General features: G+C 57.1%; 1 protein-coding gene across 1 annotated transcript in view; it reads left to right on the plus strand.

The window, feature by feature from the left end:
• Positions 1-16,207, plus strand: part of LOC309662171 (uncharacterized protein) — a gene marked incomplete at its 3' end in the record, with an annotated part of 175,577 nt that extends 159,370 nt beyond the window's left edge. The window contains exon 3 of the mRNA XM_082478871.1: positions 16,061-16,207. Within this exon, the coding sequence (XP_082334997.1) occupies positions 16,061-16,207 (147 nt within the window). The remainder of the gene's footprint in view (positions 1-16,060) is intronic.
• Positions 16,208-16,463: the final 256 nt, after the last annotated feature.

The following is a 16,463-nucleotide window of genomic DNA, read 5'->3' on the forward strand; positions in this document are numbered from 1 at the left end:
ACTAACATAGATTTGGGACCACCTCTCCTCATGAAGAGTGCCCTGAGTGGGTACCCTGGCATCCCTGAAGAGGCTGGGGAAGCCAGCTGTTGTCGGCCCAAGGGTCTCCGGCCCTTCCAGTGTTTGCTCCATGGTAATCCCCTTGGTTTAAGAAACAAAACCAAACAAACGAGCGCCTCTCAGAGGAAGGGAAGGCCTCTCCTCTAAGCTCAGCATCCACATTGTCCAGCCTCTCCTGGGCCCTGTCTCCAGGTCTATGTTGCAGGACTCTCAGTCCTAGCCCAGGGTCCTGGATTCGGGCAAGGACCCCTGTGGGGAGCACATGCCTGTTCCAGCCTCTGGCTGGCAGCCCTGCATGTGGTCCTGGATGGGGACGGGGGCATGAGGAGGGTGCCCCCTGGGTCAGCCATGTGTCCCGTTGACCTGGTTCAATTCAGCGACCTGGGTCTATGCTGTTGAATGCCCTGCAGTGCTGGTGAGGCAGGAAGGGTCCCAGATCTTGTTATCACTTCCAGGAGCAGCTCTCTCCTGTGGACAGCACCTCACAGGGCCTTGACGGCCCCAAGGCACATCCTCTCCCAGTGCCTCATTCTTGGCTGCCTTTGTTGGGCTCCAGAACCCAGGCGTTTTTCTCAGGGTGGCCTGTGCCTCCGTCACCCCCCAGGTTCATGGAATTTGCAGCCGAGGAGGATATGCACATTCAGAATTTGCAGTGGATGCAGTGCGCGCAGGACCCACCGAAGCTGGATCCTCGGGGGCCCCCAGCCCCGAAAGTGGGCCTTCAGCCAGGCACCCAGGTTCCCACTGGAGCTGAAGGCACAGGTAACAGGGGCCTAGGGTTGGCCACCGTCCCCATGTGGATCCTTTTCTTTCAAGACAGGGGCATTGGTCTTTCAACCAAAACAGCCACCGAGGCGGGGGGTGGGGGGGGGGTCTCAGCTGCCCTTTGTCACTACGGGCTATTGACTTGGTCAGTTTTGTAACTCCTCTCACACCTCCCTTTCAAAGGACCCCACACTAAGTCTGCCTAAGAAGTGGGCTTGATGGGGAGACCCCTAGAAAATTGGAGGTTCCCCACTTCCTTACTTGTGACTCTCTTAGATGACCCCCTAACCTCCCCTCTCCAACTGTGCATGAGGCTTCAGATGGTCCTGACCCCTCCCACACCCACATCAACGTCCCCCAAACAATGCCCTCACCAACGTGCGCTCGGTGGTCAGGAGGTGGACCGGGAGTCCCTCACCTTCCTTCCCTTCCTCCTGCTCTGCCTCAGCCTGTGCTCCCAGGATGTCCGGCCCCAGGGCCCAGACCTCGCACCCGAAGCCACACAGATCCCAGCGGAACCCGGAGCCCAAGGCGCCCAAGGAGATTCCCCCTGAGGCTGTGAGGGAGGATGTGGACAGGATGGAGGCGCTGGTGGGGTCCGTCCACTCAGCCCCAGGCAACTCAGATGCAGAATGTGGAAAGGCCGGAAATGAGCTGAAGCAGGAAGAGGACGACACCTACTTGGACCCGTGTCTCTTGAGCTACACTGACGAGCTGCGTTCCCGGGAACACTCTGTCACCAAGGTAGGCTGGGCCTGGAGCCTGGGGTCTACAAGATGCCAGGGCATGGAACTCTCAGCACCCAAGATCTGGGTTCTGCTCAGGCCGATGGGACTTAAGCTCAGCTCCTTGTTCCTGAGCCTGGTGTTAGGGGAGGTTTACGCAGATGTATGTGTGTATATGTTTGTGTCTGTGTGTATGCCTTTGTGTGTCTGTGTATGTGCATCTGTATATGTGCTCTTTTCTGTGTGACTGTGTATGTGCATGTGTGTGTGTGTGTGTGTGCTGACCATCCCCGCCTTGTGGAGGAGAGTGGGGGTGGGTCTCTGCTTTTCACTTTCCCTCCTGGTCTTCTTGTGTCACAGGCCACTCCTGGCCAAGGATGCTCACAGCCTCTTCTTTCTGTCCGAGGTGGAGGCAGTCATTCACCCTCGATTCCCGGCAGAATTGTTTTCCCCAGACCCACAGCTGGATGTCTCGGCCCTTGCTGAGGAGCCGAAGCAGGAGGAAGGACTCACCCCTGAAGAAGTGAGCCAGGGGAGGGAGAGGGACACTTAGGGAGCCAGGGGACTCCAGGGGAGGGGGGACCCCAGGTGATCCAGGGGACAGGGGAAACCAGGTGGCCCAGGGGAGCCAGAGGAGGGAGGGATCGCAGGTAGAACAGGGGAGACAAGGGACACCCAGGAAGACCAGGGCACGGAGGGACCCCAGTGAGCAGGGGAGAGGTAGGGCCCCAGAGCAGGAGGCCCACATGGCTCTGTCCATCCCTTCCCTGCCTCGGAGGCCTGGCATGGGGAAGGGCCCTCTCTGGGGTGGGTGCAGCGCAGGGTGATAGGAAGGGGAGGATGGGGAGCCGGGAGCGCAGGGAAGGACACACAGCTGGGAATAAGGTGCAGGAGGATGGCAGGAATGCCACCGTGTCTGGATTTGGAGTCTAGTCCTGGGGTCACCCGTCCCCTCCTCCCCCCCAGGGCCATTGTCCCACTGCCCAGTGCTCCTCCTCTCACACGTGCGCGTGGAGCCGTCACTGTCCTCCTCCCTCCTACCAGCTGGTGCAGAAACGACTCCTGGCCTTGAAAGAGGACGAGGGTGGGCCGGCAGCCCCGAGCCACAGTGCACCCGGAATGGGCTCAAGTCCATCTGAGTCCCACGCCGGCCAAGGTGCCCAGAGGCACGACCAAGACCGCCATCGAGGGGTCAGTGATGAAGCCTGCCCACCAGAGATTGATGTTGAGGCTCTTCATAGGCCCATCCGAGCAGACACTGGCCCGGTCGTGCTCACAGTCTTTGTTCCCTCTCGAGGACGTCAGGCTGGCAAGGGAGGCTGGACCCCAGGCTTTCCTCCTCAAGCTCCACCACCAGCTGCCCAGCTGGCCCCTCTCATTCGCCCAGTGAACTCTGGGCCATGGCCACATGGCACTTCCAGGGAGGGCCACCTGGCCACCAACCAGTCCAACACCTCGCAGGATGGCTCCTCTAACCCCCAGAGAGAGTACAGTAACTTCCGACGTTGGCAGCACATCAAGCCCCTTGCCCGGAGACACTTTCACTTGAGTCCTGATGCAGAAGCTTTTTCCTGCTTTCTCATGTGAGTGAACGCTCAGGGGGTCCTGAGCTTATGGGAGCTTTTAGATAAAGAGGAACTGGGGATGGACTCGCACGTTAGATTTCTAGGGATACTGGAAGGAAGGTGTGAGGGCGATGTCCATGCTATGAGAAGGCACACTGTCGGTCACATGGGTGGGCCTGCCAGTCCGTGACATCATGACTGACATGTGCCCTATCTCAACTGGCCCCACCACCGTGTGAGTCTGGCCAGCTTGCTCTTCCATGATGCTCATGGTAATATGGACTGAAGACTTGCAGTCAGAGAGGGTCGTGGTGTAAGGTGAGGAGCCGAGGAGAGGATGCCGCACTCTCCTGTGGTGCCGTGTCCTTCATACAGGACTTGAGCGTACATGGCCAGGGGAGGTCACTTCAGAGGAGGGGGAGGAGCACGGGGTCCAGGAGAGCGCTTTATGCGTGCCTCCACTTCGTTGTGGAGAATTCCACTAGGAACAGGGTGATGGTAGAACTCTCCTAAGGGAGTGGGCTCTCTCCCACTAGAGTTGTGAGCCTGGCAGGCATTTCCATCCTAAACTTCCGGTCCCTCGTAAAAAGGGGACAATTACACTTCACTCAGAGGACTGTGCAGAAGACTCCTTGGACTAATCTATGAAGTGTGAGCAGATTGCTTGGCACTTGCCATGCCTCATTGATGATAGTGATTTTTATTATGAAAATGCAGCCTTGAGGAGGAAAAGAGCTCCCCAAGGCACAATGTGCCAGCTCTAGCCTGGGAGTGGATGGTCATCCTTGAGTGAGTGTGAGGCGGTGACAGCAGTGGCCGGGAAGGCTTGTCTTTGCCCTCCCAGACGCCCGCCTCTCACCCTCCTGTTGCTCAGTCATTCTGGGTTGAGTGATGTGTGGTCCACATGGGCGGGTGGGGTCAGGCAGGTGGGGGCTGGGCTGGGCCCGGAGACTGACCCCGAGGGCTTACAGCCCAGTGCTTCGATCCGTGGCCCGCCTGAATCCCACCATGCTGCTGGAGGAGGGACTGTGGAGGGCCGTGCAGGAATGGCGGCGCCTGAGCAACCTTGACCGGAAGATCTACTACGAGACGGCGCAAAAGTGAGTCAGCGTCCTGGGCCCAGGGGCTGCGTGGAGGGTGAGGCGAGTGGGTGAGGGCAGGGTCTGGCCGTGGGGGTGCGCATCAGAGAGGACAGAGGAGAAGGGCTGTCACCCAGCACAGGGGCCCCGCAGCCCAGGGGCCCTACTGTCCCCCAGAAACCCCTCCCTCACCTTGAGAGATTGAGACTTCTGTCCTTCCTCCACCAGGAGCTCTGCCCTCCCCTGATTTTGACCTACCCTTACCTTGACATGAAGGTCTCAGGACGGGGCAGGGTGAAGCTGTGAGTCCAGTAGGGGTCCCACTCCGGCCATATGGGCTGGGCCGGGGAAAGAGCTCCACCCGCCAGCCTGCTGCTTCCTTAGTGGTGGGTGGCTGGCGGCCACTAACATAGATTTGGGACCACCTCTCCTCATGAAGAGTGCCCTGAGTGGGTACCCTGGCATCCCTGAAGAGGCTGGGGAAGCCAGCTGTTGTCGGCCCAAGGGTCTCCGGCCCTTCCAGTGTTTGCTCCATGGTAATCCCCTTGGTTTAAGAAACAAAACCAAACAAACGAGCGCCTCTCAGAGGAAGGGAAGGCCTCTCCTCTAAGCTCAGCATCCACATTGTCCAGCCTCTCCTGGGCCCTGTCTCCAGGTCTATGTTGCAGGACTCTCAGTCCTAGCCCAGGGTCCTGGATTCGGGCAAGGACCCCTGTGGGGAGCACATGCCTGTTCCAGCCTCTGGCTGGCAGCCCTGCATGTGGTCCTGGATGGGGACGGGGGCATGAGGAGGGTGCCCCCTGGGTCAGCCATGTGTCCCGTTGACCTGGTTCAATTCAGCGACCTGGGTCTATGCTGTTGAATGCCCTGCAGTGCTGGTGAGGCAGGAAGGGTCCCAGATCTTGTTATCACTTCCAGGAGCAGCTCTCTCCTGTGGACAGCACCTCACAGGGCCTTGACGGCCCCAAGGCACATCCTCTCCCAGTGCCTCATTCTTGGCTGCCTTTGTTGGGCTCCAGAACCCAGGCGTTTTTCTCAGGGTGGCCTGTGCCTCCGTCACCCCCCAGGTTCATGGAATTTGCAGCCGAGGAGGATATGCACATTCAGAATTTGCAGTGGATGCAGTGCGCGCAGGACCCACCGAAGCTGGATCCTCGGGGGCCCCCAGCCCCGAAAGTGGGCCTTCAGCCAGGCACCCAGGTTCCCACTGGAGCTGAAGGCACAGGTAACAGGGGCCTAGGGTTGGCCACCGTCCCCATGTGGATCCTTTTCTTTCAAGACAGGGGCATTGGTCTTTCAACCAAAACAGCCACCGAGGCGGGGGGTGGGGGTGGGGGTCTCAGCTGCCCTTTGTCACTACGGGCTATTGACTTGGTCAGTTTTGTAACTCCTCTCACACCTCCCTTTCAAAGGACCCCACACTAAGTCTGCCTAAGAAGTGGGCTTGATGGGGAGACCCCTAGAAAATTGGAGGTTCCCCACTTCCTTACTTGTGACTCTCTTAGATGACCCCCTAACCTCCCCTCTCCAACTGTGCATGAGGCTTCAGATGGTCCTGACCCCTCCCACACCCACATCAACGTCCCCCAAACAATGCCCTCACCAACGTGCGCTCGGTGGTCAGGAGGTGGACCGGGAGTCCCTCACCTTCCTTCCCTTCCTCCTGCTCTGCCTCAGCCTGTGCTCCCAGGATGTCCGGCCCCAGGGCCCAGACCTCGCACCCGAAGCCACACAGATCCCAGCGGAACCCGGAGCCCAAGGCGCCCAAGGAGATTCCCCCTGAGGCTGTGAGGGAGGATGTGGACAGGATGGAGGCGCTGGTGGGGTCCGTCCACTCAGCCCCAGGCAACTCAGATGCAGAATGTGGAAAGGCCGGAAATGAGCTGAAGCAGGAAGAGGACGACACCTACTTGGACCCGTGTCTCTTGAGCTACACTGACGAGCTGCGTTCCCGGGAACACTCTGTCACCAAGGTAGGCTGGGCCTGGAGCCTGGGGTCTACAAGATGCCAGGGCATGGAACTCTCAGCACCCAAGATCTGGGTTCTGCTCAGGCCGATGGGACTTAAGCTCAGCTCCTTGTTCCTGAGCCTGGTGTTAGGGGAGGTTTACGCAGATGTATGTGTGTATATGTTTGTGTCTGTGTGTATGCCTTTGTGTGTCTGTGTATGTGCATCTGTATATGTGCTCTTTTCTGTGTGACTGTGTATGTGCATGTGTGTGTGTGTGTGTGTGCTGACCATCCCCGCCTTGTGGAGGAGAGTGGGGGTGGGTCTCTGCTTTTCACTTTCCCTCCTGGTCTTCTTGTGTCACAGGCCACTCCTGGCCAAGGATGCTCACAGCCTCTTCTTTCTGTCCGAGGTGGAGGCAGTCATTCACCCTCGATTCCCGGCAGAATTGTTTTCCCCAGACCCACAGCTGGATGTCTCGGCCCTTGCTGAGGAGCCGAAGCAGGAGGAAGGACTCACCCCTGAAGAAGTGAGCCAGGGGAGGGAGAGGGACACTTAGGGAGCCAGGGGACTCCAGGGGAGGGGGGACCCCAGGTGATCCAGGGGACAGGGGAAACCAGGTGGCCCAGGGGAGCCAGAGGAGGGAGGGATCGCAGGTAGAACAGGGGAGACAAGGGACACCCAGGAAGACCAGGGCACGGAGGGACCCCAGTGAGCAGGGGAGAGGTAGGGCCCCAGAGCAGGAGGCCCACATGGCTCTGTCCATCCCTTCCCTGCCTCGGAGGCCTGGCATGGGGAAGGGCCCTCTCTGGGGTGGGTGCAGCGCAGGGTGATAGGAAGGGGAGGATGGGGAGCCGGGAGCGCAGGGAAGGACACACAGCTGGGAATAAGGTGCAGGAGGATGGCAGGAATGCCACCGTGTCTGGATTTGGAGTCTAGTCCTGGGGTCACCCGTCCCCTCCTCCCCCCCAGGGCCATTGTCCCACTGCCCAGTGCTCCTCCTCTCACACGTGCGCGTGGAGCCGTCACTGTCCTCCTCCCTCCTACCAGCTGGTGCAGAAACGACTCCTGGCCTTGAAAGAGGACGAGGGTGGGCCGGCAGCCCCGAGCCACAGTGCACCCGGAATGGGCTCAAGTCCATCTGAGTCCCACGCCGGCCAAGGTGCCCAGAGGCACGACCAAGACCGCCATCGAGGGGTCAGTGATGAAGCCTGCCCACCAGAGATTGATGTTGAGGCTCTTCATAGGCCCATCCGAGCAGACACTGGCCCGGTCGTGCTCACAGTCTTTGTTCCCTCTCGAGGACGTCAGGCTGGCAAGGGAGGCTGGACCCCAGGCTTTCCTCCTCAAGCTCCACCACCAGCTGCCCAGCTGGCCCCTCTCATTCGCCCAGTGAACTCTGGGCCATGGCCACATGGCACTTCCAGGGAGGGCCACCTGGCCACCAACCAGTCCAACACCTCGCAGGATGGCTCCTCTAACCCCCAGAGAGAGTACAGTAACTTCCGACGTTGGCAGCACATCAAGCCCCTTGCCCGGAGACACTTTCACTTGAGTCCTGATGCAGAAGCTTTTTCCTGCTTTCTCATGTGAGTGAACGCTCAGGGGGTCCTGAGCTTATGGGAGCTTTTAGATAAAGAGGAACTGGGGATGGACTCGCACGTTAGATTTCTAGGGATACTGGAAGGAAGGTGTGAGGGCGATGTCCATGCTATGAGAAGGCACACTGTCGGTCACATGGGTGGGCCTGCCAGTCCGTGACATCATGACTGACATGTGCCCTATCTCAACTGGCCCCACCACCGTGTGAGTCTGGCCAGCTTGCTCTTCCATGATGCTCATGGTAATATGGACTGAAGACTTGCAGTCAGAGAGGGTCGTGGTGTAAGGTGAGGAGCCGAGGAGAGGATGCCGCACTCTCCTGTGGTGCCGTGTCCTTCATACAGGACTTGAGCGTACATGGCCAGGGGAGGTCACTTCAGAGGAGGGGGAGGAGCGCGGGGTCCAGGAGAGCGCTTTATGCGTGCCTCCACTTCGTTGTGGAGAATTCCACTAGGAACAGGGTGATGGTAGAACTCTCCTAAGGGAGTGGGCTCTCTCCCACTAGAGTTGTGAGCCTGGCAGGCATTTCCATCCTAAACTTCCGGTCCCTCGTAAAAAGGGGACAATTACACTTCACTCAGAGGACTGTGCAGAAGACTCCTTGGACTAATCTATGAAGTGTGAGCAGATTGCTTGGCACTTGCCATGCCTCATTGATGATAGTGATTTTTATTATGAAAATGCAGCCTTGAGGAGGAAAAGAGCTCCCCAGGGCACAATGTGCCAGCTCTAGCCTGGGAGTGGATGGCCATCCTTGAGTGAGTGTGAGGCGGTGACAGCAGTGGCCGGGAAGGCTTGTCTTTGCCCTCCCAGACGCCCGCCTCTCACCCTCCTGTTGCTCAGTCATTCTGGGTTGAGTGATGTGTGGTCCACATGGGCGGGTGGGGTCAGGCAGGTGGGGGCTGGGCTGGGCCCGGAGACTGACCCCGAGGGCTTACAGCCCAGTGCTTCGATCCGTGGCCCGCCTGAATCCCACCATGCTGCTGGAGGAGGGACTGTGGAGGGCTGTGCAGGAATGGCGGCGCCTGAGCAACCTTAACCGGAAGATCTACTACGAGACGGCGCAAAAGTGAGTCAGCGTCCTGGGCCCAGGGGCTGCGTGGAGGGTGAGGCGAGTGGGTGAGGGCAGGGTCTGGCCGTGGGGGTGCGCATCAGAGAGGACAGAGGAGAAGGGCTGTCACCCAGCACAGGGGCCCCGCAGCCCAGGGGCCCTACTGTCCCCCAGAAACCCCTCCCTCACCTTGAGAGATTGAGACTTCTGTCCTTCCTCCACCAGGAGCTCTGCCCTCCCCTGATTTTGACCTACCCTTACCTTGACATGAAGGTCTCAGGACGGGGCAGGGTGAAGCTGTGAGTCCAGTAGGGGTCCCACTCCGGCCATATGGGCTGGGCCGGGGAAAGAGCTCCACCCGCCAGCCTGCTGCTTCCTTAGTGGTGGGTGGCTGGCGGCCACTAACATAGATTTGGGACCACCTCTCCTCATGAAGAGTGCCCTGAGTGGGTACCCTGGCATCCCTGAAGAGGCTGGGGAAGCCAGCTGTTGTCGGCCCAAGGGTCTCCGGCCCTTCCAGTGTTTGCTCCATGGTAATCCCCTTGGTTTAAGAAACAAAACCAAACAAACGAGCGCCTCTCAGAGGAAGGGAAGGCCTCTCCTCTAAGCTCAGCATCCACATTGTCCAGCCTCTCCTGGGCCCTGTCTCCAGGTCTATGTTGCAGGACTCTCAGTCCTAGCCCAGGGTCCTGGATTCGGGCAAGGACCCCTGTGGGGAGCACATGCCTGTTCCAGCCTCTGGCTGGCAGCCCTGCATGTGGTCCTGGATGGGGACGGGGGCATGAGGAGGGTGCCCCCTGGGTCAGCCATGTGTCCCGTTGACCTGGTTCAATTCAGCGACCTGGGTCTATGCTGTTGAATGCCCTGCAGTGCTGGTGAGGCAGGAAGGGTCCCAGATCTTGTTATCACTTCCAGGAGCAGCTCTCTCCTGTGGACAGCACCTCACAGGGCCTTGACGGCCCCAAGGCACATCCTCTCCCAGTGCCTCATTCTTGGCTGCCTTTGTTGGGCTCCAGAACCCAGGCGTTTTTCTCAGGGTGGCCTGTGCCTCCGTCACCCCCCAGGTTCATGGAATTTGCAGCCGAGGAGGATATGCACATTCAGAATTTGCAGTGGATGCAGTGCGCGCAGGACCCACCGAAGCTGGATCCTCGGGGGCCCCCAGCCCCGAAAGTGGGCCTTCAGCCAGGCACCCAGGTTCCCACTGGAGCTGAAGGCACAGGTAACAGGGGCCTAGGGTTGGCCACCGTCCCCATGTGGATCCTTTTCTTTCAAGACAGGGGCATTGGTCTTTCAACCAAAACAGCCACCGAGGCGGGGGGTGGGGGTGGGGGTCTCAGCTGCCCTTTGTCACTACGGGCTATTGACTTGGTCAGTTTTGTAACTCCTCTCACACCTCCCTTTCAAAGGACCCCACACTAAGTCTGCCTAAGAAGTGGGCTTGATGGGGAGACCCCTAGAAAATTGGAGGTTCCCCACTTCCTTACTTGTGACTCTCTTAGATGACCCCCTAACCTCCCCTCTCCAACTGTGCATGAGGCTTCAGATGGTCCTGACCCCTCCCACACCCACATCAACGTCCCCCAAACAATGCCCTCACCAACGTGCGCTCGGTGGTCAGGAGGTGGACCGGGAGTCCCTCACCTTCCTTCCCTTCCTCCTGCTCTGCCTCAGCCTGTGCTCCCAGGATGTCCGGCCCCAGGGCCCAGACCTCGCACCCGAAGCCACACAGATCCCAGCGGAACCCGGAGCCCAAGGCGCCCAAGGAGATTCCCCCTGAGGCTGTGAGGGAGGATGTGGACAGGATGGAGGCGCTGGTGGGGCCCGTCCACTCAGCCCCAAGCAAGTCACATGCCGAATGTGGAAAGGCCGGAAATGAGCTGAAGCAGGAAGAGGACGACACCTACTTGGACCCGTGTCTCTTGAGCTACACTGACGAGCTGCGTTCCCGGGAACACTCTGTCACCAAGGTAGGCTGGGCCTGGAGCCTGGGGTCTACAAGATGCCAGGGCATGGAACTCTCAGCACCCAAGATCTGGGTTCTGCTCAGGCCGATGGGACTTAAGCTCAGCTCCTTGTTCCTGAGCCTGGTGTTAGGGGAGGTTTACGCAGATGTATGTGTGTATATGTTTGTGTCTGTGTGTATGCCTTTGTGTGTCTGTGTATGTGCATCTGTATATGTGCTCTTTTCTGTGTGACTGTGTATGTGCATGTGTGTGTGTGTGTGTGTGCTGACCATCCCCGCCTTGTGGAGGAGAGTGGGGGTGGGTCTCTGCTTTTCACTTTCCCTCCTGGTCTTCTTGTGTCACAGGCCACTCCTGGCCAAGGATGCTCACAGCCTCTTCTTTCTGTCCGAGGTGGAGGCAGTCATTCACCCTCGATTCCCGGCAGAATTGTTTTCCCCAGACCCACAGCTGGATGTCTCGGCCCTTGCTGAGGAGTCGAAGCAGGAGGAAGGACTCACCCCTGAAGAAGTGAGCCAGGGGAGGGAGAGGGACACTTAGGGAGCCAGGGGACTCCAGGGGAGGGGGGACCCCAGGTGATCCAGGGGACAGGGGAAACCAGGTGGCCCAGGGGAGCCAGAGGAGGGAGGGATCGCAGGTAGAACAGGGGAGACAAGGGACACCCAGGAAGACCAGGGCACGGAGGGACCCCAGTGAGCAGGGGAGAGGTAGGGCCCCAGAGCAGGAGGCCCACATGGCTCTGTCCATCCCTTCCCTGCCTCGGAGGCCTGGCATGGGGAAGGGCCCTCTCTGGGGTGGGTGCAGCGCAGGGTGATAGGAAGGAGAGGATGGGGAGCCGGGAGCGCAGGGAAGGACACACAGCTGGGAATAAGGTGCAGGAGGATGGCAGGAATGCCACCGTGTCTGGATTTGGAGTCTAGTCCTGGGGTCACCCGTCCCCTCCTCCCCCCCAGGGCCATTGTCCCACTGCCCAGTGCTCCTCCTCTCACACGTGCGCGTGGAGCCGTCACTGTCCTCCTCCCTCCTACCAGCTGGTGCAGAAACGACTCCTGGCCTTGAAAAAGGACGAGGGTGGGCCGGCAGCCCCGAGCCACAGTGCACCCGGAATGGGCTCAAGTCCATCTGAGTCCCACGCCGGCCAAGGTGCCCAGAGGCACGACCAGGACCGCCGTCGAGGGGTCAGTGATGAAGCCTGCCCACCAGAGATTGATGTTGAGGCTCTTCATAGGCCCATCCGAACAGACACTGGCCCGTTCGGGCCCAAAGTCTTTGTTCCCTCTCGAGGACGTCAGGAGGTCTCTCCATCCCGGGCTGGGCGGCCCTCCCCTCCCCAGGGTGAAAGGCGCACTGGCCCTCGACTGGGACCCAGGGATGCGTCTGTTCTCAGAGTGGCGCCTCCTGTTCGGGAGGCCCGAAGGCCCAGGGACGCGGCCGGTAAGGACAAGGAGGAGCGCCCCAGCCTGGCCTCCCTCTTGGCCTCTCCGCAGGGCCTGCCGCCTTGCCGGCTGTCCCAGAGTCGTGCCCCTGCCTCAGGCCTGGCCTCCCCTGGAGGTTGGGGGGCCCAGAGTGCTCCCCAGGCGCCCTCCCCTCAGAGAAGGGGCCTCAGTCCAGCTCCACCAGCCGCTCCCAAGTCGAAGAAGCGGGCTCTGTGTGGGCGCCCAGCCGCTGCTGAGAAGCTGCCCATCCCCGGGGCTGCCCACGGGGTCTCTGCGAGGCCAGCCTTGGCTCTGGGGCTGGCTCGCCCCTCACAGCCGAGAAAGAGAAAGCGTGACCCGTTTGTCACAGGGAAGAGGAGGAACAGGAAGAGGAAGCGCTGCAGCTAGTAGGGAACAGCCGGGCCGGCCCTCCAGGGCGAGCCCCCCAGGGCGGCCCCCACGGGAGCCTAGGGGCTCCTCCTCACCCCAGTGCTGATCCTGGAGGATGTGGGGGGAAGGGAGGGAGGGCAGGACCACCAGGGCGGGGAGGGGGAGTGGGATTGTGGGGGGTTAGGGAGGTGGGGGAGGTGGGTGTGGGCAGGACCTTTGGAGTGATGTATGAAAATGGTGAATAAAGATAGTTTTGGTGGGAAATGCTCTCAGGCCACTGTCATCTTGTTCGTGTGGAGCTGCTCCACAGAGAGCGATCCTGAGAGGAAGGAAGGGTGAGAGAGGTCACAGGAGCTATGGATCTACAGGTGACCAAACCTTTCCTCCACATAGACAAGGACTCCTCAGGCTGCCCCTGGGAACGCACAGCTCTCACTTTCCCCAGGGACCCCCTCATCATCCCCTTCTCTAAAGCCTGCTTGGCTAGGGGCCTTCTGGGGCATCTGTAGCATCTTCTGCCTCCCTGAACCGTCTGGGGAGGGAGAGCTGCTTTTGTGCCTCTCAGCCCTCTGGACACTAACCAGTTTCTAGGACGGAGCCTGGAGACGGCCCTTGTCTTTATGGAGCTTCTCTCTGCTTCCCTGAAGTGGCCAGGCGATGGCGCTGGGGTGACCCTCCGCTCATCCAGGGTTTCCTGTGTGGGTGGCCTGACCAGACAGGAAAAGTCTTGGCCATGGGGACAGGACTGTCTGCCTCGTCATAGCGGGAGCGTTCTCTAGTCCCACTGGGATTATTGCAATGTGGAGCGTGGTTGAGGCAGCTACCTCTTAATCCCAATGAGGATGCAACAAGGGGAATGGGCGCGGGGAAGTTCATGGGGCACCTGTTACAGGTGTGTATAAGGGTAGTGACAGTGGGGCCCCTTTGTGGGACTTGTGGGATTTCTGTGCAGCAGCATCTCGTTCAGCTGAGGGAGGAGGACCCATCTGGCTGTGGCTGTGGGGACTGGCCTTAGGGGCCTAGGGGTGTGCAACGACACCCCAGAACTACTGTCCCTTCCCTTTCCACCCATGGCTGGACATGTGTGTGTATTGGTATCAAGACTGATTTGTATTCCCATAGAAAACAGTTCCTCCTGACAAACTATGACCGTGTTTCACAAGAACAGCTTGCTCACAGGGGCAGCAGGGGTGGGGAGAGGTGTCTGTGGCCCCAGATCTGGGTGGGAGCTGGGATCCATGCTGAGGAGTGTAGAGGCCTCAGTCACCGTCCTGTGGTTGCCGGCAGAGACTGAATCATCAGAGCAGGGGAAATGACCCGCTCATAAGGGTGAGACGAGCAAACAATGAGGGGCAGGGAGCAGACCCCTGCTGTCTCCCTGAACTGCCCCCCCTCGCAGCCTGCTTAGCCCCCGTCACGGCCTGTGCTGGCCCACCTCTGAAGCCCCTTCCTACTAATGCACTCAGATGCTCTGATCCTTTGTGGACCCGCCCTGGGCCTCACCCCCCCTTCCCTGCTGGCCAAGGCCTCTTCTCCCGGTTCTGAGTTCTGATTCCTTCCCCAGGACCCAGGCGGGGGTTGGGACACCAGAGACTCCCTAATTCTCCCTCCTCCTCCCTGAGATCTTGACAATCACCTTTGTATGTTTCTATGATTTTAACTACTGTAGATATTTCATGTGAGTGGCTATGATATGTCCTTTGATGAGTGGCTTATTTCACTTAGCATAATGTCTTAGAGGTTTATCCATGTTGTAGCATGAGACATGGTTTCCTTTTATTTCAAGGAAGGAAATATTTCCTTGTGTTTTTAGACCCCCATTATCCCTTCATCTGTTGATGGACATTTGGGCTTCTTCACGTCTTGGGTATTTTGGATAATGCTACGACGAATGTGGGTGTGCAAAGATCTCTTTGAGATCCTGCTTTGAATTCTTTTGGATACATACCCAGAAGTGGGACTGCTGGATCACATGGTAGTTATGTTTGTAATTTTTTGAGGAAACTTCATATTGTTTTCCGTAAGGGTTGTCCCATTTTACACCTCTCACCAACAATGAGAAAGATAGCTACCATCAAGAACTTGGTATATATCCATCTTATAAAAATGTTTATGCTTTTAGCAGAGCTGTAGATAATCAAAATTATGTATAATAACAATATTTTTGGTTATATATGGTGTCATGTAAATCATATTGCCTTTGGCTTCTTCTTTCAACATTCTTACTTTAAGAAAAATGGATATATTAGATGTTCTTTAATTTTTTAATTATTTATAATTTTGCATTGTATGCATACATTAAAAATATTTTATCAGTTCCCTTGTTGGTGAACTTTTAGAAATTATAATGTGACAGGGTAATCAGTTCCAGAGGAAAAGTTTTTCCTTTCAGAACTTTGAGTATTTATTCCATCGAATATGGCTTTTGTTACTGTTTTTTTCAAATTATGCCATCAATACACCCTTTCATGGTGGGTGATCAGTTTCCTTGCTGATTGTTTTTTGGAAGACTGTCTGTTGTCTTTTGTGTTCTCCAGTTTCTTGACGTGTGATTAGTTTCAGGTTAAAAAAATGTATCCTCCATGTGATCTATTTTGCTTCATTAACTGATAATCCACATTCTTCATCTCATCTAGAACATAATATTATCTTTTTCATATGTTACTTCTACTCATTCTCTCCTGTCTCTACTTCTAGAACCCTGGATATATGTATATTAGACCATCTTATATATTCTCTGTGTCTTCATCAGCTTGGACGGCTATAACAAAATGCCCTAGACCTGGTGGCTTGAAAAACAGACGGTACTTTCTTAACACTTCTGAAGGTTGGAAGTCCAAGATCAAGGTGCCATATTTAGTTCCTGGTGAGAGCTCTCTTCCTACTTTTCAGATGGTTGTCTTCTTACCGCGTCCTCACGTGGCAGAGAGAAAGAGGGATCTCTCTTGTGTCTTTTCTTTTAAGGGCACTAAACCCATTATGAAAGCTCCATTCCCATGCCCTAATTACCTCCCAAAGGCCCTATCCCCAAATACATTGAAGGGTAGGGCTTCAACATAAGAATTGGTGGGGGGGATATACGTCCATAGCATTCTGCCCCTGGGACCCAAAATTCGTGTCCTTATTGTATGCAAAATACATTCATTCTATCCCAACAGCCTCAAAAGCCTTAACTCATTCCAACATCAACTGTAAAATTTAAAGTCCAAAGTCTGATCTAAACACCATCTAAATCACATATGGGTGAGACAGGAGGTACTATTCATCCTGAGGCAAAATTCCTCTGTAGCTGTAAATCTGTGACCCAAACAAGTTAAGTGTTTCCAAATACCATGTTGGGACTGGCATAGAATAGACATCCCTACTCCAAAAGGAAGAAATAGCAAAGAAGGAAGGGGTGACAGTTTCCAAGCTAGTCCAAAGCCTAGCAAGGCCAGTCCCATTAGATCTTAAGGTACGAGAATAACATTCTTTAGTTTGATGCTTTGCCCTCCAGGCCCACTGGGGTGGCAACATCATCCCCACAGCTCGGTGGGGCAGCCCCACTCCTTCAGCTTGGTGGGGTGCCACCCACACTGCAGCTCTCTGTAGGGCCTCCACCTACACCATGACTCTCTGTGAGAGCGACAATCTCACACTTTGAAACTGAGACCCCTGGGCCTGTGGTGGGATTGACAGACCCGATGACCTCGGAATCACCTTTGGGGTCCTTCTTCCCTTTTCTTCAAGAGGAGTACACATGCACAGCCAAATTGCTCTAGTCTCCCATTCTGTAGAATCCAAGAATTCTGACAGCCTTCCTCATTCTGCCTGGCTTTCTCTGTCCCCTTTCGTTCAAACTGGCAGTGTCCCTTCTCTACTCCTGGCCTCTGCTGAGATGACTAATTAAATTAATATCA

This window comes from Balaenoptera physalus, assembly GCF_965194825.1.
Source record: "Balaenoptera physalus genome assembly, contig: SUPER_5_unloc_1, whole genome shotgun sequence".
NCBI classification, from domain to species: domain Eukaryota; kingdom Metazoa; phylum Chordata; class Mammalia; order Artiodactyla; family Balaenopteridae; genus Balaenoptera; species Balaenoptera physalus.